Here is a 24,491-nt window from a genome sequence, read left to right as displayed (position 1 = left end):
ATGATATTTACATGTGTAATTCTAAATTCATAAATTTTTAAGTGATTTCATTTATAAAATGATAAGAAACTTTCTGTACAATTTTAGAATATTATTCGTTCTTATTGTAAATAGATATTTTAAAGTCTCTATTTAATTTGTAAAATGAAAAAATATTTTCGAAATGTAATTGTTAATTTTTTTTTTTTTAATTTGCATCTTTTACATTTTGTTTAAAATATTTTTAATATTCCAGTTCATAATTTTTTTTAACGAAATATTTTAAAATGATTTTTCATTTAAATTTTATTTATTCGTTTGGTTTTTAATTTTTTTTTTCTCGACGATGCTTGTGAAAATCCCAAAAGTCCCGTATTTATTATCAAGTCAGTATTTTTATTTAATTTTTTAAATTTCATTTTTTTTGCACTCTATAATTTGCAATACAGCCACACATTTGTTTGTTTTTTTATTTTTTAAGAAAATACATCATTTTACTTCTACCAATTAAAATAGCCTTTAGAACATGCTCGTGCTGAGCCACACCATTTTGTTTCGAGTAATGGAGGACAATTTTGTCCACCTCGTCGTGCATGTTTTAAAACTTCTCGACGTCTTTGCATTTCACCAATACCACATGATTTACTGCATGCACTCCACGGTGACCATTCACTCACGCGGCAATCTCGTGGTGGGCCTATAAAGTAAATTGTCAATTAAATTATGTAAGAGGACCAGTAAACGTAAAGTAACTGGTTGGCAAGTCGGATAAATGCTTAAGACTTGGAGCTGGAACGGGCCAAAATGAATATAAAATCCAAAGCATTATCCATTTTTTCGAATTCATTTGACGCTTTGGTAAGCGAAAATAAAGATAAAGAAATTGTTATATCCTGAACTGAGTGAATTGTATGCTTGGACTAAATAATAAAATACTCTTATTTCGGGGTTTATGGAACTGTATAACTTGAAAATCGCTAAAAATAGGGAATAATAAACCACTACTTATCGATTTTTTTCGATACTAGGTATATATTATAGCTCAGTAGACGTTCAGGCTAAAAACTTTGAGCTTCAAATCTTTATTAATCTTTAGAAAGTTATTTATCGTTTATACTTACGAATCTTTCGTGTTCGTGATTTACCAGGGCGATACTTTTTACGATGATGTTCCTTAACAATACGATATTTATCAACGATGCTATTTAAAATTGCATCTTTATCACCTCTCGGGACAACTGATATACTTGATGTCACGTTATTTGATTCTATTGGTTGTGGAGAGCTAAAAACAGAAAAAACAAAACTAACTTATCCCTCTTTTAAATTTTTTTTGATATATTAACCGAGTTGACAAATCGCATGCTTTTTTTACTTATCATAGTGCTCTACCGTTTTTTTCTTAGTCTACCGTTTTTTAATAAGATTTCGAGCCATGCTATAGAAAATATTCGACTACTAGTCAAGTGAACCAGATTTTGCATTTTTTAAGTCAAAATATTTCAAACTTCGAAAGAAAATATAAATAAAAAAAAAAGAAAAAGAAAAAGACAATTACCTTCCGCCGTGAATTCTATTATAATAGTTCAAAACCGATGATGAAGTGACAACACGAGATCCAGGCATTGTTGGTGAAATTGGTGATGATGGAAGTCGATGTTTTGGATGATTTTCTTGTTCTTCACGCTCCTCTTCGATAGCTAATTCAATATCTGTGTTTCCATTGTTACCATTCAATACGTTTATATTATTCCCGGTAGCTAGTCGTTCCATTTTTAATACTTCATATCGCCTGTCATCTTCGCTATGATGAAACACTTCACTTAATTCGTATTCTTTCACCTGGAATAAACAAAAATTTCAGTAAACGTCAGTATGCTCAAAATTTCAAATTCCCCCATATTTGGAGTTGGTGAAACAGTTATAAAGTTGTGGCCCGCAACAAGGGCGTGGCAAGGGAGGTACCCGCCACCGGTGCATAAGAAATAGAGGCGCAAAACAAAACGTATTTTTTTAACGTAAAACAAAAAGTTAGTAAAGAAAATAAAGTCATAATTTCAAGTTATTCTTTTCAGCTGTGATGTCAATTTTTCGCTAGATATCACACATGTGCTTAATACTGGGATCAGGATTCCACATTCTTGATACCTATTAGAGTTAGGTTAATTTTGATCACAAATTTGAAAAGGATGACCCAAATTTAGTAGAATTACATACTTTTTTTCATCAAAATTGGATAAAATTTGAATGAGATAGAGTAAAATTAAATTTTTTGGATTCTGATATAAATACTAAGAAATATATTACTCTTATTTACATGAGCCACGCGTGGTCGGTTCAGCTAGTTTTCATATAAAAAAAGATATACTTATTTAAAACTATTTATCGCTTAACATACATAATTTGTAATACGTCTCTCTAAGTATATGGCCGACTTTATGCTTAGTTAATATATAAAATTTTTACAAAATGTGGTTTAGCATGTATAAAATGTATCTATGGGTTTATGTTATATACATTCTCAAGTGTAGGTGGATACAAAATTATGTATATACAGCTATTGGGAAGATCTCTAGGGTGTCGTTGTTCAAGGGTCAACATGACCTCTGGGCATGATCATGGCCCCAAAACAATGTACACTAATACAAATAGTACTATTTCTGTTACTAGTATATTACTGATTGTGTATGCATGTTATGTTATAAACCCAACAAAACTCTTTTCACAATAGTTACTCTCTCTTAACTACTATTCTCTTCATGTTTGAATAAATTATTATCGAATGCGGCTTATTAGTAGTAAACCAGAGATAAAAATTGAATAGTAGAGTAGAATATTCATTGACCTAGTAAAATTTAATTACAAAATCTAAATAGTTTAAAATTTGGTACAGAACTGTTTTTAGCGTCGATAACGGAAATTCTTAAAACTTCTATATCGTTCATCATATTATTGAATTGAGTTTTCACACAATGATTTCATCATACATGTAATAATATTGCCTTTATCTCATATTGTGTAAAATCTGTAATTAATAACATAAACGCATTGACATATAACTCAAACGTAAATGCATAAAAGATATAAATATTTCTGCTAGCGGCGCTGAATTTGGTTCTGTACACAACAAATTTTCAACAAAGTTTCAGTTTGGGTTTTTGTAACATCAAACTTTATGCAAAAAATATGTACCAATCTTTATAGTCCCATTGCCAAAAACCAAAAATTAATGTTCTTTCTACGATATCAATATTATCAGCATGGAAATAATGGATGAAGAAATATGCTGACATTGTTGGTGAAAGGTTTTCACAAGACGAGGTACAAATCCTTTCCAAGACAAGACGACGCGACGTACAATCCTTATCATTTATATTCATTTGTGTACAGGTTATGAAAAATCGTGACTATTTTTCTATCAAATTCAAACAATGACGATTGGGTGCGTCAACTACATATTCCTTTAAGAGATATTAGGCTTTTACAAAACTTGATGATGTTAAAACCCGAAAAACCAACTTTTACTTCGATTCCAATAAATGATTCGAAATACATGAATTATAGACCATGAAGATGTTTTATTTTCCACTGAAAATTGTGAATAAAAAACAATCAATCCATTAGTTCATTCGTCAATACATTTCACCAGTTTTATCCTTAAGTCTCTGTAACTAGAGAAAAAAAGGAAGTATTTTGATTACAACTACTATATTTTTTTTATGAGACTCAGAAACAGGATAACAGCGAAAATTGCTTTCCTAAAATCCTGTCAAAAGAATTTATTCTTAGTTTTTATCGGAACATTCTTGAAAAATGAATAAATTGCATTTAAAAAAGAAAAAAAAATTGTTGGCGTACTGTTTATGAAACTTTTGAAAAAACAATTTTCATCGATTAGGTCGTAAAATATAAGGTTAGTGTTTTGAACACGATTTTTCGAAATGGTCTGTTATATATTATGACTATACAATGTAGGTTTACAAAATACAGTAGAACCTCGATAAGTCAAAAACCAAACGAAATGTTAAAAAAATTTGAGTAATCGAGTTTTTAACTTACTAAGGGTTTAAGTGAAGGAGTTTTTTTTTGAAGGTTCGTTTTTTTTACTTTGTGAGGTTTATTTATGTGCTTTGTTTATTGATTATATATATTGTGTTATGTATATGTATTATTATTATACACACATGGACTAGGTTAAATTTGAAATACAACAAGTAAAAACTAACAATTGTCTGGGTTAATTGTTGAAATTCCATGTATAGACAGTCTTGATTACTCTGTCACATTACACATACATACATGTCACACATTTATAACTAATATTCCCATATAAAACATGCTATACAATTTGCGCATAATTTGCGCTCTCACGGGTAAAAAGTGATGTTTACGAAAAAATGTACGGATCCAAGACCTAATTGACCTATTTTGCTCATTAACGAACTCGATTTCGCTTTTTACGTCCTAAGCACGCTTTAAAGCTTGATATCTCTTTTCGTTTTTGAGTTATAGTGATGAAAGACGGACATACAGACAGACAACCGCAAATAGACTACTTAGGAGATTTTATGAACATCTATACCAAAATTTTGTTCATAGCATCAATATTTTTAAGCGTTAAAAACTTGGGACTAAACTTAGTATACCTTTATATATTTCATATACATGGTATAAATATAGATGCATTAAAAGTTATTGAGGTTGTCAAAACATTACTTGAAGTTACTGGGATACAATGTCGAAAATATTCGTTGTTAAAGGTTTGTACTTTAAGTAATTGAGGTTTAAGACTTTGAGGGGAAGGGAACAAAAAAAAACTTATTAATTTACAGAGGTTCTTACTTTATCGTGGTTCATGTTATCGAGATTCTACTGTATATATATCTTCAGTACGATATTGGTAGCCAATTATTGGATTGTTTATATTATTTGTTGAATATGTCGTTTATTCTTGTTTAGATTACTATAGTTTACCAACGACCATGTTGGAAGTGGAAACAATGAAAATTTTTTATTATTAAAAAAATATACAGGATGGTCTTGCTATCAAAAACATACAGGTTTCAGGCTTCGTCAAATGGCACTTGGACAAGCAAAGCCCTTTAGCACTTTCGGTTACTTGGCTTATGTTCGTAAAAACCTAAATATCTCAGCCCCAAGTTTAGTCAATAATTTTTACTCGTCATTCATCATATTCTAAATGTGTTTTAAGTTCGAGAAAAAAAAGTAATAACTAATAGGGTATTATCGTTAGTCAAAAATAAATCATGAAATTTGAAAAAAGTTAAAATTTATGTAAAAATATACTTAAATATTCTGATTCCGATTCATAAAAGCACATTTTTCTTTTAAAATATTAAAATTAAAGATCGTAATTTTTAAACTGTATATTACGTGACCTAAAACGCAGGTAGGCCCTGCTGTTGTGTCACAGCGGTATGAGTCATAGACCATCAGTTAGTTCAGTGTAGGCAGCTGGGTATAATATATGCATAGATAAAAAGTATTTATATTTATTATAATCAGATGTCTATGAATATATCTGTCAAACTTATTTGTGTTATTTCGTATAGTGTTACCCATATTACGTCATCAAATTGGATGCCCGCGTTTTTGACAGTTTAAAAAAGGTTTAAAATTTAATTTATGTTTTTGGCAAGAAAGCGTGTGTATTTTTCCGAAATAAATTTTGGTGGCTTTTTATTAGCAAAATCAACATTTTGAAGTACTTTTTCAAAAATAGTGGAATACCCTGTTAAGTTATTCTTGTAACTAAATAATATTTTCTTAAAAACAAATTCAACATCGATTTCCATCAACATTGAAAAAAAACACATAAATATAATACAAAGTCTGTATACATAGACATAAATAAAAAAAAACTATATTAACATTTTGTTTTTAACTTCAATAATAAATATAAACAACAATGTAACTAAAAAACAAGGAAAAACTATTAAAACTGTTTTTCATTTTTATTATTTTAAGGTTACGTAGTTGTTTTTATTTTGTTTATTGGAACAGACACAATAATAAAAGGTTGGGGAAAAAACTTTTATGTTTTTTTATATTTCACAAAAGTTGTTAATGTCAATAAATACTAATTCTTTCAAACAAAATGGATGGAATAAACATTAACTTTTATAATATAATTGTATTCAATATCTATTTTTATTACATAACAATCATTAGTAAGTTATAAATAAATAAATACTGAAATCAATTAGATAATGATTTTGTTTTTTTTTCTAGATTTTGTTTTTAGTCGAAGTTTTTCTAAAAACATTATTTTCTGCTATTTTACATAAAGTTTGTTTTCAAAATACCTTACTTACACAGAAAAAAAATACTTCAAACAAGATAATATAATATAAATCTAGTTTTAATTTATTTTGTCTTCTTCTAACATTCGTGTTTTATATTATTATTATAATGTTTATTCATCCTAATCCTATGTATGCGTTTCGATTCGTTTTTAACGCCACTGACGGAAATACCTCCTGATATCTTTTATAATTATAGTTTCAAAATACTATCAACTTGAATTGCCACACAATGTTCTTGTCATTAATGTAATAATATTGCTTAAATATCTGTATATAAATAATACCATTATTGATAAGTGAAAACAAAATTTAAAAACCCCCGACAAATGCGATTTAAGTCTTGTAAATCGATTTTTAAAAACTTAGCTATAAAATGTTCTCAATCAAGTCGGTTCGACCGTTTAGGGGCTACGATGCCACTGAGAATTACATAGACGCACAGATAAACACTTTAAACTTTGATAAACACTCCTTTTGAAATGAATATCAAAGTGATGGTCAAGGACATCAGATGAGATGAAAAGATAGATACTTAGAGAGCTATCATTTTTTGGGACCAATTTTTGGAAATAATGGATTTCATACCTTCCATCTTCTGTGTAGTCTATCTTAAGAACATTGAATAGAGAATTATATCCTTTCAAGTGAGGTATGACAAGGATGGAGGTGTCGTTTGAAATTTCAAAGTGGGAGTGGCGAAGGGATGAAACCAAAAATTCTCTATAGGTACCATTTGTAAACCTCCCCGTCGATATCTAAATCAACTTGTTTTCACTCAAAACAATATTCTTAGCAGGTCCTCAATATTCTTATTAAGGGTGGATACTTTTAAAATGAACGAATGACCTGGAATTTTCAATGCTTACTTTTGGGTGTCTGAATTATTTGAAATCATGCCGTCATATCAAGAAGCAATGAGAATACAACTACCGTGATAATACTTGTAATCATCACGAAATTCCAAAATAATATACGAATTCTTGTTGATAGTGATTCAGTGAAAAAATTCGTTTGGTTGGCGTTAGCGGGGGTAGTGGAAAACTGAGCCATGTAGTTTAAGTTGCTAACATCTTGCTTGAATTAATAAGATTATTTTATTCTTACTTAAACATAGTTTATAGAGAAAAACATGAAATAAAATTATCAAAAGTTATGTTTTTTCTACAATAGAAATATTTTATAACTTTCTTTTTATGTGGATTCAGATGTAATTTTCAAATTTGCATTTTGTTAGTTGTTGGCTTTTCGAAAATAATAATAATAATGTTTGGTGCTGTTTGCAGACGACGCGATATACAGTACGTATGTAAAAATGAATTTCAAATATGATAAAATATGGTACTCTGGAAAACTTCTGTAATATTTTCTCTATGTATTTGTAAAAACGAAAGAAAATATAACTTTTACAGAGACTTTATATTATATAACTCAGTATAATAAGCCGCGGTAGATATGATACATAGGGGTTAGACCAGTCGTTACTATATTAAATTGAAAATATTAATCTATAATTGTATTTTTATTAACCCCCGAACCAAAAAAAGGGGTGTTATCAAGTTTGATTTATGTGTGTGTCTGTGCGTTTGTCTGTCTGTGGCATCGTAGCGCCTAAACGGGTGAACCAATTATAATTTTTAGTTTCATTTGAAAGGTAATTTTACGGAGAGTGTTCTTAGCTATGTTTCATGTGCGAGCTTAGAGTTTCGTACCCGAAAAAACTAAAAAATTTGCGATGATCTTCAAAATAGATTCAGTTTGGGAAAAGGCATGACATAATTTTAACATATAAACAATAATTACTATGGAAATGAATGCTCAAATAAACATGGCTCAATTAATTTCGAAAAGTGAAATGGTAAAATAATTAGGTAAAACAAAACAATAATTCAAAAGAACAAAGTCAACTCAAATATTTCAATTTCAATTAAAATATTTCCAAAAATTTTTTTCGTAGGTAAACATCAGTGTTTATCGTGAGAGCGTAAATTAGGCGCAACGTATATAGTATGTATTATATGGGAATATCAGTTATGTATGTGTGACATGTATGTATGTGTAATGTGACAGTATAATCAACACAGTCTATACATGGTATTTTAACAATTAACTCAGTCAACTGTTTGTTGTCACTTGTTTTATTTGATTTTCAGGAGTGAACACAATAATTTTGTTATCAGAAAGCTAATATAAAATATATATAATTTAATATTCTACTCAAGTTTTGAATTATATATGTTATAAATAATTGCTCAAATCTTTTTTGATTATTATCAATTGTATAGATACTGTATGCTGTGTCCTACTAAAAAAAAACTTTTTTTACTACTCTCAGAAAATATTTTAATATTCATAAGAAAATTTTTATGGTAAGTTGTTATATTTTTCCAAATGACCTTGAAAGTTTTTAACTTTATTATATATTTAAAATAAAATAATTTTGGAAATATTTTGTTATAAAAATATATATCTAGAATTATTGAGAGCTTTCCGTTCTACTTTCCAATAATTATTATGAAAATTGAAAATATTCAGAAATTAATTTTTGCATCTGCAAGACTTCTTTAACTGTATTGAAGTCCAGTGTTACTTTTCATTAAAATTTTTTACTATAAAGTTATAATGGTAGTCTCAAAACCGAAACTAAAGTGCATTCAAGAATTCACTCTGAGCAATCACGAATCTATGCTACCTTTGGTAAATACGCCTCGATAATCTAAGCTGAAGAGTATGTCGTAAGTAAATGTGCAATAAATATTAAAAAAAAGTTATTTTTCCTAGAACCATTTCACAACTAACTTGGGCAAACATTGATGGCCAAGCTCTTGCAAAAAGCTCGTTTAAAAGACTTTTCATGGAAAAAGCCTTCAGAATATTTTCCATTGCTCAATAATTTGAGGATACTGATTGGCCTGCTTTCTCTCACAGGGAACGATCTCTGCAGATTTTTTCATTAATATCGTAAAGTTTATTAAAGCCGTAGGGCTTCTGGAACACCTTTGAAGCAATAGAAACTGTTTGCATTACAAAATATCTTCTAAATCTTACTCTTAGGTCAAGTCTCATTTAATTCTCAATGGCAGAAAAATAATCATTCTATCTATTCATTAAAAATAAAAAAGATATCAGTAAATCTGACACATAATAAAGTTTAATTTATTTTTCTCACTCGAATGATCAACAATTTCAACTAATTTCCAAGCAAACCTGTTTACAATGTTTTTGTCCATTTTTAAGAGGCATATTGCCCCTTTGAAACTGTTTTCCAACTTGGACAGGTAGTGAGGTATAAGAAACTGCATTGTTTTAAATAAAATAATACTAATGAAAATACAATATATGTATTTAGGAATACTTTGAAATATACTCGGTGCGTTTTTATGAACCACATTGAGAAGTTTCACGAGAATAGAAGAATAATCTAAATGTATTCACAAAAGCAGAAGAAAACGTGAATATGTGTTATCTGGACATTGTTTACGAGTTTTGTTTTAAATAAAAAAAAGTGACTTGTGTAAGAAATTATTACATGTAAAAATTTTTTTTGTTTTTTTCCTTTCGTATTTTCTGTAAAATAATTCAAAAAGGTTCACAAAGCATACACCTAAGTACCTATTTTTTGAATTCTGTTTTGTTAAATCTTCTTCTTTGATTGAATTTGTATACGAAATAGTAGAGAAACTTATTAGGTTTGTTTCCAAGAGTGTCAAATACAAGGGAGTTTTTTTGAGAAAATCCTTTTCTCATGCTACCTTTACCCTAAAATAAAATTACAATAACAGGCTACCTGGTCTCAGCAGGTGTTTAATAACTAGTTGGATATGAGAATACATTTACTTCATTAATGACTTTCTCAATAGTGATAAATTTAAATCGAACGTTTTTGAAGTTTAACTACAGAAGGATTAAATTTGATGAATATTCATTGATGAGCAAACGACTATCCAAAAAACGACTTTATTGATAAACTTACTAAGCACAATTCTAAAAATAACCTCTCAAATTTCCAGGTATTTAAGGACCATCGAATATTAATTTTGGCCCAATATCGAACTGTTTACCGGAACGTGATTGGTCAGGATTTTAGAAGTCTACAATCAAACCAAATTAGGTCAATAAATTAAGCACAGAACTCATTCCTTACCACTTCACAAATAATTCCATTAACGATATCAATAAGTACAATTTAAAACAAAAGCTCATTGCGTATAATTAATTATTTCTGATTAATTAAAAATAATTGTTCACCATTCATGATTTGTTTTTAATCAAACAATTATTTTACTCAAAAAATATAATGAATTTAAAATAATTACGTAAAGGAGATAATTATGAGGGAAATGTTTATTTATTTCGATGAACGTAAATAAACTTGGTAATACTGACACAAAATTTCGAATCATTAGGTACTTAAAGTATCGCGATCCGTTAGTGGGTCAGATTAAGTAATGATTAAAAGAGAAATGAAATTCTTCTCTTCGACTTTTTTCGTTCAGTCAGAAATTTCAATATGGCAAGGATAATAACCACCCCATAAAAGACAGGAAATTATGACATTCCATGAATCCATAAACCCATCAACGCTTACTTACCCAGGCGTCTCATTTTTCTTGAAATAACCTCATTTTATAAGGCTGTTAAATATTAAAAATTATGATATGTGACTGAAGTGTAATATTTCAAAAGTTAAGTGGAAAATGTGACTTAAATATTATGTTTAATTCTAGAATAATAATTCTTGAACGTATGATTTTCGGGGTATATATGTCACTTCAGTTCTTATAAAACCTTATGATGCTCTTACGGATATAAAAAGCCATTTAAAATAATTAAACTAAAAGTGTTACTATTTCGTTATTAATTTCTAATAATTAATGTCGAATAGTATTTTCTTTTAGGATAAATACAAATTTTAAATGAAAAATTTACCTTTATAAATTGAAAAGTGCCAATGGGTGGTAATCGTACCATATTCGGATAATAAAATGAACCAGCTGGATGCGCTGGATATCGTGATGTGATTTTATATGCAACACCCTGCGGCTCCGTTGGCCAATTTGGTGCAGTAAATGTAAATCCATTATCTGTACCAGCGTCCATTGGATCTACCTGTAAAAAAAATTGAATACAATTTAGTATAACTCGGAGAAAATTAAAATATTGTAAAACGTATATAGAATTAAAAAAATTTTTTTTTTCGAGATTCTACAGTTTGGAAAGGTAAATAGAGCCAAATGTAAATCTCTTGAAAGACAATTTAGAAAAAAAATACATTTTCGTAAAATTTTTCAAATTTTAATCTTATTTCTTTGGTTTATATTATGGCAAAGTGAAAAATTGTACAAAGTAGGAATTTTGCTAAAGCTCTGTATTAGCAAAATTGATAAAAAATTGAAATAACACATTTAAAAATAGAAAATTTTAAATTAAATTTTAAAGATATGACTGAAATTGGTATCAGAAAAGATTAAAAAAATTTAAGATTTTTATAGATTTTTCGACTAGAATGTACACTCAGAAAAAGATATGACTATAAACTAACATTTTCGTTATTTCTTTCTAAGATGTATGAACTTTTACACCATCTTTCTCATGCTCACAAATAAGCAATAAATCTATTCATTTTCGAAGTGTAAGCTTTGATAAAGTTGATTTTGGACCATAACCTCCATAACTTCATTAAGCTGTCATTCTACGGATGTTGATTAACTGAGATCAGACCTTACTGGCTTTTGTTAGAGAAAGAGAAATACAGTTTCCATCTAAGCCAATTTATTTCACGACTTCACATATTAATGGAACTTTTTTTTAAATGTAATTGGGACGCCATTTCCTGTATTAATCCTTTTAATAATTAAAAAGGTGTCAGTCAAATCAATAAAAGAGAAACGTTTTGTGAATAGAAATAAATATTACAATACGAACAATAGCAGTCATAAACAGAATTATTAATTTCTTGCTACGAGGTAATTGCTTTCATCCCGAAAAACAAAATCGAAAATTATATGATATCTTTACGTTATGCGTTTGTGCGAAAATGCATTTGACATGCTGATTAGTTTCAAACCCATAGATCCGTTCGACTGGAAATGCTTGCTGATATTGGGTTTTATTTTAGGGGTTATATTATAGTGACAGTCGAATCAAGAAAAAAGAGCACTTTGAGGGCATTTTTAAATTAATTTTTTTCTATATATAGTCGATCCTAGTGGCTCAGTTGGTCTAAGCGTAACCAACTCCGTACGCGAATTCCCGCCGTGGCAATAAAAATTAATTAAAATAATAGTTGTGATGGGCTGGTGTAGCGCATGGTATGTATATGTATAAGGGAGGGTACTAAGCCTCTGAAAATAATTGAGGAGCTGAAATTATTATTGGAAAAGGTGTAAAACACACAATGGTATCACAATGGGCTCTATGGTCAAAGTGTGTCTTTCGTGGACTATAATCTAGCCTAACCATCTACATATATCTAAAACGGTTGCCTGTCTATAACGGATCACGTAAAATAGACGAAATTAAATTGTATGACTTTTCAAGTGAATTTTACAAAATTTAAAAAACCCCCGACAAATTTTTCGGTTAGGTAACCCTAAATTCGAACTTGAAAGTTAAAAACACTCTCCATTAAATTACCGTTCAAACAAAACCAAACAAATTAAAATCGGTTCATCCGTTTAGGTGCTACGATACCACAGACAGACAGACACACACACATAGCGGTCAAAATTATAACACCGTTTTTTTATCTTGGGGGTTAAAAACTTGTATAAATTTTATCATAATCAGAGAAGAAACCATTTTCTCAAATACGTATTTCTAACCATCCTTCCATCTTTATATTTTTCAGTTCGAAATTCTACTCTATATTTCCAGCAAAGAATATTACATGGATTCATTTTGCTTTGCAAATTCTTTGCAATTAAATGTAAGCATCGTAAGATTTTAATATACGTCGCAGTCCTCATTCATTTTGCTTCGATTGGAATTCCAACTTATTCCCATCGAAGCAAAATAATTGAGGACTGCTACGTATATTAAAATCTAACGATGCTTACTTTTCATTACAAAGAATTTGATGAATACTAGTTTCAGAATTAATACAATAACATTTACCTGGGAGTCATTTATGGGTCTGATACCCAAAAGGATATGTGCTCTAATACTGCCTGTTTGTAATAATAAATAAGATAAACGAGTATGTATTTATAATGTTAACGTATTATCATTTATATATTATTTATTAAATTATTATTTGTAAAACAAATGGTATCCCATATCAATTTAATTTTTTCATATTAAGGAAATATAAGACAATGAAAAAAAAAATTAATATTTATTTTTAAATATCTATAACATATTTTTTTTATTTGCATTTTAAGCGAAAGTATGATTTATATCACATGTCTATGATGTATATGCATGGGTACAGATTGTGTAAAATTATGGTATCGCATTTCCTGGCTTCTGCCTATGAACCTCTAAAATTCGGGCCATTTTTTATCAGAAAATTATGTGTTTCAATCCAGCGTAGGTTCTTTTCTAGAGTTCAGCTATACAGAGCTAAAAGCTTGGCTGATTCGAAGAAAAAGGGAAAATGAATTTTTCTTTTGTTTCAGTCACAACCGCTATATTCTTCAGATCCACTCGAGACAGAAGGAATAAAAAATTGAAACGATTTGATGGTTTTCATTAAGAAGTTTCGAGAAAGAACCTAATATTGGTACAAGATCTGAATACAAAATGTCAGTTATTTACACACTTTCAGTTGTTTCTAAATAAAAAAAGAATAAAGCAGTACATAGTCGGTGTGGTACTGAAGTCGTGTGAATTCGATCCCTGTAGTCCATACGCCTAACTTCCCAGAGGCGGGAAAATTTAAAAAAGTCTTATTAGCTTCATAGATTATCCTTCGAAAATTGACAGCAGCTTATGCTGTAACGATCGTTATTGCCATAGATAAATGATGTGTTTTATCCACATTTCATATCCTGTTTATTCAGTTTTTTTTATACCATTAAAAAACTCAACTAACTCTACTGTAAACTCTTTCAGATCTTAAATACGCGATTACGCGTCGAATAAGCCCAGTCCCGTGTTAATTTCACAACTGGTTAGCGAGATAATCGAGGCGAAAGAACTCGAACGAACATATGCATATGCGTACACACACACAGACATCACATTGAAAAGTTTTGATTCGGATATTGCGGCCTTGAAACCGCAGAAATATATAAAACTGAAGATTTTCAAAATCGGCCCCATTACATCTTCTGGAGAGTTAAAAAGAAAAGAAATTTATAATGGTATTTGCTTTTTTTTCTATATTCGTGGCTGTGTCATAATCATGAAATGAATTCTAAGAGTCAATAAAGAACGATATTTGCCAAAAGTTTGCAAAAGAGGCACCTTTTTTAAAATATTAATTATTCATACTTAAATTTTCCTACCGTATAGAGTTTCATTGAAAATTATGGTTTTCTTTCGATTTAATGAAATCGAAAATTTAAATTGAGCAAAAGTCTTTGAACTGTTTTCCGGATTCTGCCTGATTGTATCTACAAAACGAGATGTCTTCCTGGAAGACCTTATTGATAAATTCATAAATTCATATCAATAACATAATTTAAAACAAAATTTTATAATTTTTACATTATTTACATTAAGATTTACAAGTTTTTGTTTCACTTCACTGACTGTAGAAACACTTGTAATATTAAATTAAATCAATGAATTTTAAATGCAAATTCAAATCAAAAGTGTATCTTTGTTATCAACACATGTCAATCTATAATATGTAAATAGTTTTAAACACAATTTGTATTTATCTCACATAAATACATATTTTTTTAACGTCTATGGACAAGTAATTATCCGATGATTTCGAGTTAAAAAAAAAAAAATTCGAAACCATAAACATAAACGCTTTTTCGTGTGTCAAATCGTTCTAAATAGAAAGGCTCCTGATGAATCAGTTTTATTAAAATTCGGACGTTCAGTTGGTAATAAATACAAGAATTGTAACGGCGTCGTGAGCCGTCCTCGTTTTAGAACTAAAGTAATCAATAATCAGATCATAATGACAGCCTTATTAACTTACGCCTGCGAAATTTGTACAACAAGTGCGTAGCACGAGTGAGAGAGTAAAATGTGAAATAACCGTTAATTATTATTTAAAATTTGCCATAGCTTATTGAGAATAAAAAAACTTTTAACAAAAAGAAAACCGACTTCTAAAAAAAAACTATTCCAAAAAAAAAAAAAAAAAAATATGTACTAAAAAGTAAAAAATAACGATAATATAATGTAGTTACAATTATTGTTATTTTTGGAGTCAATCGCTATGTCAGCCAAGGAAAAAACTGTGACAGAACAGTTTGCTACATTAACTTGATTGACACCGACCCCAAAAATAATTGTAACTACATTATATTACCGTTATTTTTTTAATTTTTAGTGCATATTAATTTGTTTTGGAATAGTTTTTCTTTTGAAGCTGGTTTTTTTTTTGTATCTGAAGTACACTAACTAATTTGTCACTAAAAAAAAATCGAAATCGGTTAGCGTGATATTGAATTATTCGTTGATTTGTCGCGCACACACATAATGTAAATTTAAGACTTATATGGTTTTCTCATGGATGGCATTGTCAGAACTGGACCATATTAAAATGGGACAAGAAAAGCACCAACTTTCAAATAGAAAAAGAATAATCAAAATCGGTTCACCCAGTCGAAAGTTCTGAGATAACAAACACAAATTAAAAAAAAAAATACAGTTGAATTGAGAACCTCCTCCTTTTTTGTTTGAATTTGGAATGTTGTAAGGAATTCCTTACGATACAAGTAGGGTAGTGAATTCATTACCACCCTAGGGCGATAATATGAACTATTTTGCTCACGCGTACTGCGTGAGAAAGTACATCTTTTCTCACGGGCGAAGGTAAAAGAAATTCTGTCACGCTTTAAGTTTTAAATAGTTATTAGTACCGTTTAAAAATCCGGAGTATTAAAGAAACTTTGAAAACGAGAAGATAAATATTGATGATTGAACAAAAGCTATACTTTTGGTTATTAATTTTCTATTTTTGACAGCAGTTCATGTAATACTATACTTTAGAGAAGAAACCGCATTACTTCTATATATTTTGCCTGTATATAGAAGTAATGCGGTTTCTTTTAACACATTTTTATGTATGTAATTGTGGTATGGTATTTATTCAATAAACAATACATAACGTCAATCATTGTCAGAATATATTAAATAATGTATTACTGCTATTATCAATAATATATTTAAGAGTTAAACGAAGACATGTTTAAAATAATTTTTTTTTTAAATAAATATAGCACGTTACAGATAAAAATAGAGAGTTGTTGTAAAATACTTAAAGTGGAAGCTTCCTTTTATTAAGAACAAATCGAAAAATGACTAACACTTAAAACAAATCGAAGTCATACCCAAACTATATAAAATTTTGACAACCGAAATATGTAATTGTACTAAATTTGGGTCATAATTTGACCTACCTATAGTAGTTTTCAAGATAAAGGAGCCCTAGCCCGGTTATTTCTCACAGAAGCGTATGTAGCGGAAAAAAAACGTGAATGAAAAGTATGCCCGAAAATAAGTAGGTTTCAAAAAGAGTTACTTTCAAGTAAGATAAAATTTGGGTGTATTAAGACAAGAATCGATTATTGAACTTACAGATCTCATCAAAAATTCAAAACATTGAATTTTGCTCCTTCACTCCTAAATTATTTGCAATTTTGTTAAATAAACCATGTAATCCTACTAAATTTGGGTCATACTTTTCAAATTTGTGGTCAAATTTAACCTTACTATAGTAGTTTTCAAGATAGTTGAGTACTTATTCCGTTATTTCGAGCAAAGGTGAATTGTGTTAAAAATTAATGTGTTTTCAAAAAAAATTCCATTCAAATGGGATAGAATTTGGATGTATTATCAAAACATTGATTTTTTTAACTTAATGACGTCATTAAAATCAAAAAAATTGAGTTTTGATCTATCATAATCAAACTTTATCCAATTTTGAAAAGTATGACCCAAAAATCTAGTTTGTTAACTAAATGACATCATCAAAATCTATATTTAATTTCGCTCCATCACATCTAAATTATATCCAATTTTAGTGTTCGGTAAACTACTAAATTTGGGTCAACTCGTGCAAAGTTTAATAAATTCATTGTATCACGAGCAAGAACACAGTCACCGATCGAAAAAAAACATTGCATGCGTTGTAGCACGATTATGTCCACAATCATGAAAGCCCCAGGATAACGACTGATAAAGCAATGTCATGAGATATTTTGGAACAGATGTGAGATATTTTGGAACAAACATCACCCTCCCTCCCCCATTGTAATGCTCGCGTACAGCCGATAAAAAAATGTTAACCCCTTTGCTCCGCTTTACATATGACTCAATTTTGAATGTCTGCCTTAAAGCCTCCCTTCAAACCTTAAATAACCCTCTGTAAAAGGAGTATTATCATCTGTATAGGTATAAAACAATATTGAATAGGATATGTTTATACAATACATAGGTAGATGTACCTTTTTTAAAACATAGAGAATAGCACATCTTGTTGTGACAGGTATTGTATAGATGGAAACTATCAGTTAATTAAATTTTCAACATACAATAAATATACAATATTTTGTATGTAAACGATCATGAATAGAAGAGATTTTCCTTTAATTACTCACAAACTGTAATAATTTATTGATTGCTTAATTTGTTTTTACAAAAATAATTTTTTTTGTTTTAATATTATTTATTCAATATATGGATTTAATTCAAAAAATTATACAATAATGTATGTGTTTATTGTTCAATTATTTTGAAATAATTTATAAAATTCAATTAAATATAGATGATAATTTATTCATATTTTTAATTGATTTCAAAGTTGAAAATATAATTTATTTTTAATTTTATACTATTTTTGATAGATTTTTAAAAAAGGGATAGGTTTACAATTGCAATTCTTTTGGACTGGTATCAAAAACTTTATATGTAAAAAGTCGTTTAATAATTAACAAAAATCAAAAATTTCCAAAACATATTTTTTATAGGTCTTTAGATTTGAAAGGTTTCAAAACGAAAATCACTAAAGACCGGGTCAACCACATATCTCCTTACAATCATTTTATAAAGAGATGTACGCTTTTGTATTATTGAATCAGGTCCATCTCAAGTAAGGATCAATAAACCATAAAAACAAAATAAGCACATCTACTAAGCTAATAGAAAAAATAGACTAAAATTTCATTTTGCAAAATAAAACAATTAGATTTAAAAAAATTATTTTTTCGAAATATCTGTTTTTTATTGGAGATAAAAACTGCAAACTTAGTCCACTCATTAAGCCCTATGAGACTATTATATGAGCAGAGCTTCTTACCTCGATTGTTATACTATCCAACCAATTTCCATTAACGCAGAGGTCGAAGCTGTCGATACCAATGAACCAATCTGGTGACGGAACAATTCTGGACATTAAAGATACCTAGAAACAAAAGAGAAAAAAAATTATAAAAAAGGATATTTTTAATAACTTATTAACGATAATTTTTAGTAGTTTTAATTAGAAATAGGTATATATAGGTTGCTTAAGCTACAGAAATAAACTATTGAAAAATTGGAAATTGGACATTCGTGAAGCAGACAAACATGGATCGCGGTCCCTAGGTGCCCCAAAGAATTTTTTTAGCATTCAAGATTCATGTTCAGCGACAAAAACCTCTGAGTAACCATTTTTAGTTCATTAACGGGATGACAATTTTGTTTTCAATTGCCTAAAATAGTGCATAAAAAAATGCATTTTTTAATGCACAAACAAGGAAAATTATCTCCCCATAGTTTGCAATGTTCACAAAGTTTATAAAAACCTTCGAAAAACAAATTCAAAAAAAATTTTTGTGTTCAATTTCTTCTTGTCTTACAGTGCATCACTATCCTAAAGTTGTTCGGTTTACTCCATATCATTTTAAACAAAAATTAATAGACAAAAATAGTTCATTTATCAATAAATAATATTAAAATAATTGAATGCAATGTAATAATAAAATAGTTTATAAAAATTCATTATAATAAATAAAAAATTATTTTATAAAATATTAAGAGAATGTTATAATGTTATTATCATGAACGTATCCAGCTTTCGTACCAACAAAGAGGGGGGGGGGGTTAAAACCGGAGAATTTTAGGTTCATAAACAATATCTTGGCATAAAAAAAAACTTCACCAAATAAATCGATGACCTTATCTATACCAAGTCCAGGTCCACAGGGACCTAAGTTCCGCTCCAGAATGGCAACAAATTTTGATACGCTCCTGGTTATTTTATTTACATTTTATGTCTAGTTATTTTTAATTTTTTTTTATTGTTTTTGCAACGAACCATATTATTATACAAAGTAAAACGAAACGTAAAGAATGTCGTTCGCAGTTTTATCATCTGTATAATAAATATAAATATAATATACCTTCAATGAAGAAAAAAAGGATAAAAAAACATTAAGATTGTTTTTAAAAAAATTCATTCATTTTCAGGGCTCAATATTTGAAGCGGTTTGAATGAAAATATATTATTCATTTGCTCTATACCGATTTTAAAAGCAAACTGTTGAATGTAAAATTTATTTTTTTATCAAAGAACTGAATTTTCAGTTATGATGCCAGTTATTCGCTAGTTTTCACTTATATGCTTTATTCCGGGATCAGCACTCCACATTCTTGAAACTTATTTGAGCTAGGTTAATTTTGATCATAAATTTGAAAAGTATAACCCAAATTTAGTAGGATTACATACGTTTTTATCAAAATTGGATAAAATTTGGATGTGATAAAGCAAAATTAAATTTTTTGGATTCTGTTGACGTCATTAAGTTAAGAAATTCGATTTTTTCATATCACAGGCAAATTTGATCCGATCTTTTTGGATTCTTTTCAGCTGTGACGTCAATTTTTCGTAAGTTATTACTTACGTGCTTAAGTCCAGGACCAGAATTCCACATTCTGGAAATATATTACAGCTAGGTTAATTTTGATCACAAATTTGAAAAGTGTGACCCAGATTTAGTAGGATCACATACTTGGTTTATCAATATTGGTTAAAATTTGGATGCGTTCGAGCAAAATTAATTTTTTTATATTCTGATGACGTCATAAAGTTAAAAAAGTTATTATGTTACCCTTACATAAAGGTTATTATTTTACTCTTACATCGAAAATAGTTTGTAAAAAAATATAACAGAGCCCTAAATGCAATTATATAATTCAGACTTTTACACATTTTTCAAAAAATATTATTCATCATGTTATATAACAACCATAGAGAGATGAAAAATACTAAATTTAGTTTCCATTAAAATGTCATTTGACTGTGATATGAAATTGAATGAAATTTATTTTTATTATGATATTGAAAAAAAAAAAAAAACATAACACACCTGCCTTCAAAAACAGACAGTTTTATAATTTGTTCTGTTATTTTTTGAAATGTTAATTGGAGCATGTAACATAATTCATGAAATTGTGTTTGAACGTTTTAATATTTAATTGGAAGGATAACGTTTTTGTGGAGGTGTCTTTTTGTTTCTTAAATTTTTCCTTATTAAGAGTGACAGCACTTTAATTGGAATGAAAAATTCAATAAAATTAAGTAACTCATGTATCAATGAAAGAATTTATGGAAAAAATAATACCATGAATTTAATTGAAAACGGTGACGTTGGGTATTCCAAAATGGCACCTCGCTCCTCTCCGTGGACGTTAGATACAATACATAAGTCGATATTTTCGTGAAAAATATAAATATCAGGCTGGATTTTAATATTTTTCGTTCAGTTTTAAAAAATTTATTAACATATTGTTTACAAATTTGCATAAATTAAAATTTGTTATTTATGCATTGTCATTTATGAATAATAATAGTGATAACATTTTTTTTTTCGCACCTCATTAACTTTTATTTTTGATTATTTTAAATTTATTTTTTTAACTAATAATCGTGACAAATCATTTTTATAATTAATATCTGGAGAGTTAATTGTTTGTAAATAAAGTTGAATATTTAAATTATTTTATCCCATTAAAAACTGTTATTGTAATATGATAGATGAAAACAATTGGGCCCAAAAATTAATAATATACTACAAGCCCATGCTAAAATTTTCCGTGTGAAATGAAAAACCAGGAATCATGTTGAAAAAGATGTTCCTAAATGTAAAAATAAGCACCCTCGCGTCAGTTTTACGCGGACAGATAAGTACAGGTTAAAACATGAATGGGTATACCCTTTGAGCCTCCCTCCTGCACCAGCACAATATATGTACGGCGTTGTCGGATACTAACTATGCACAAGTATTCGAAATGATTTGTAAATTTCTTTATTATATGTTTCGATATATTCGTCTTAAAAACCCAAGTGTCCCGAGATCGAAAACTAACCAAACCCCTCGAGTAGAGTATCAAAATATAGAGATTAAAAAGGACTTACAAAAACACATTTAAATAACATATCTAAATTTAATAAGGAACAATAAATTGGTTAAAAAAATTTTAATATAGTCGAATAAGAGAGTTTTTTTAGTGCCGGGACAAAGTTTACAATAAATTAAATAATTTAAAAACTCTAAAGCCCGACTGCGTTACATAAAATCTCAAAAGAAACAAACAAGTCCAGTAGTTTATATGACGACTTCATTAGTCGGGGCCCGACTGTTAAAATCGTAATGTGAACTACTGGACTTGTTGGTTTCCTTTCAGATTTTATTTAACGCAGTCGGGTTTTTGATTTTTTAATTATTTATTTTATTGATTTTTTTACTGCATAAAAGTTCATTTTTTATTTTATAAATGTTTGTTGACCCTTTATTCAATGTATTTACATTTTTGGATTAATTTAAGAATAAATAAATTAAGTTTTTTAAACGAAACTAATTTATTTTATCACATACGCCGCCGCTAATGCTATTTTTTTATAAACATTAAATTTTTTATATTATTGTTAAAAAAAAAGGATGAATGTTTGATGACCAGTCGTCATAAAATATATTTATTAATTATTAAATAATGTAAATAGAAATATTCATATAAAAAAAAAAATTAATAAAACATAACGAGCTCTAGGTACATATAAAATATGTTTAAAAATGAATAAAAAAAAAACGTACATATTTACTAGAGTAGAATAATAAATGAATTTATGTTTAATTACAGTTTAAAATGGTAGACAAATGTCAAATTAATTTTTATTATAAATGCTACTGTATTTTTTAAAATATATTTTTAGTTTTTTAGCGTATATTTCCTAATTAAAACCCGTTGAAAATTATTACCCATATTACTCATAAAAATGTAAAAAAAAACTTGAAACCATGACAAAATTTGAAAGTGAAATTAAAATTGACTAAGGTGCTTGTTTCCCTACAGTATCGTAAAAAAGTTTTGGTTTATTGCACGGTACATACATATAAACCACATACATGCTTGTAGTCAAATCATGTGTTATTTTTAGCTTTACAAAACCACGCAACTACAAAAATATATAATATATTGTGGCCAAGTGATGGAATACTCTTACAATAGCCGTCTCTGTTCATCAAATGATGGATTATGGTATTCTAATAAACTACCAGGTTGTCTTAATATTTTAGATATTTTTTTATCACGCTCTCTAGATCTTTTGATATAGAAATAATATCCAATTGAAAAGAATAATCTATATAATTTATCATTTTTCAGTCAATTTCAACCATAAAATAATAATAAAAAGCTCGATGACCTAGAAATTTTTTGTGATTTTTGGAAACAATAGAAAGGGCGCTACCATAGTGATGATTGAGACAGACATCGAACATGCAAGATAAGTGTATTTTTATATATTCGTATGTAATAAAGTAGGAATTATGTGTCTTAAAAGTCACTCGATAATTTTGACATGCATTTTCTGTTTTCTACATTTCTGATATTTCTAAATATGTCCCACAATGACCGCGTATGTAGGCAATAATAATTCTTTATACCGATATCTATGTTTTTATATGATTCGATCTCTGTCACATTTGTAAAATTCGAGAATGTGGGTCTGAAATTAGTATACCTTGATATATTTCATATACATGGCAAAATGAAGGTAAAATTGCAAATTATTAACATTACTTAATAAGATTTCCACTCAATAGAATCATGGGTTTCCCACTGTTCACCCTTTCATTAGAAATAGAAAAGTGGGAAAAATAAGAATATATTTTGATGAAAATATACCCAAAACTTGTTTCTAAACATATTCCATGCTTTATCAGTTGTACAAGTTTAAGTCAAGTCAAAAAACTAAATAAAAAAAAATGCCAAATCAAGTAGATATTTACAAAATGATTCAATAGCTTTTGGGACATTTTGTGCATATATTTAGAGATAGGTATGTATATTATACATATAGGGGATATATTTGATATAAAATACCCACAAAACTCTCTGTTATGTGTATGTGTATTATACTAGCAACCCGGTCCGGCTTCGCGCGAGTTCAATTTAGAATTAAAAATGGTAAACTACATAAAAGGGAAGTAATTTTTTTGGCGACTTGGTTCCTTTTTATTTACACATGCGAAATTTTAATTAGAATATACTTCACATATAAACCGATTAAACATTATCTACATGATCGTTTCAAAATTTGTTGCGTTTTTTAGAAAGAGTTAGAGGGATAAACTGACAGGCAGACATGGGAGGCGACTTTCCTTTATACCATGCATATTTAATACCTACACACTTATATAGTGTAATTTTTAGTACCTGGATGACCGAGCTTTGCTCGATATTTTTTGAATTAAAACGACACAAATTTTATCACTAATATAAGAACCATTTAAAACTTCACACAAATATCAATTTGAATGTCCCGGTAATGTACTTTATTCCGTTACTATAATATACACCGATATATGTCAGGCAGAGTCATATTTTGCAATGTATGTTTAAGTTTTTCATGAAAAGACAGATAAAACGACGTTTTTTTAAAATGCAACCTAGCTAGATCAACTTTTCGCCCCAAAAAACCCCTGCATACTGATTTTCATGAAAGTTGCAGGAATTTCCCAGATCGTTGACCTAAAAGATTGTATATTTTTATTCATAGCCCAAATTTTTCATTCCATA

The 24,491-nt window shown here is 28.6% G+C and overlaps 1 protein-coding gene across 1 annotated transcript in view; it reads right to left on the bottom strand.

Moving 5' to 3' along the window:
• Nucleotides 1-479: 479 nt before the first annotated feature.
• LOC123298641 overlaps nt 480-24,491 on the bottom strand; it is a 49,914-nt gene continuing 25,902 nt past the window's right edge. The window contains exons 3-7 of the mRNA XM_044880733.1: nt 18,730-18,834; nt 11,232-11,411; nt 1,538-1,821; nt 1,101-1,264; nt 480-676 (exon numbers count right to left, since the gene is read on the bottom strand). Coding sequence (XP_044736668.1) covers nt 480-676; nt 1,101-1,264; nt 1,538-1,821; nt 11,232-11,411; nt 18,730-18,834 — 930 coding nt within the window. The remainder of the gene's footprint in view (nt 677-1,100; nt 1,265-1,537; nt 1,822-11,231; nt 11,412-18,729; nt 18,835-24,491) is intronic.

Source organism: Chrysoperla carnea, chromosome 4 (genome assembly GCF_905475395.1).
Source record: "Chrysoperla carnea chromosome 4, inChrCarn1.1, whole genome shotgun sequence".
Taxonomy (NCBI): domain Eukaryota; kingdom Metazoa; phylum Arthropoda; class Insecta; order Neuroptera; family Chrysopidae; genus Chrysoperla; species Chrysoperla carnea.
The sequence above is the reverse complement of the archived record's forward strand: the minus strand, read 5'-3'. Positions and strand labels throughout refer to the sequence as shown.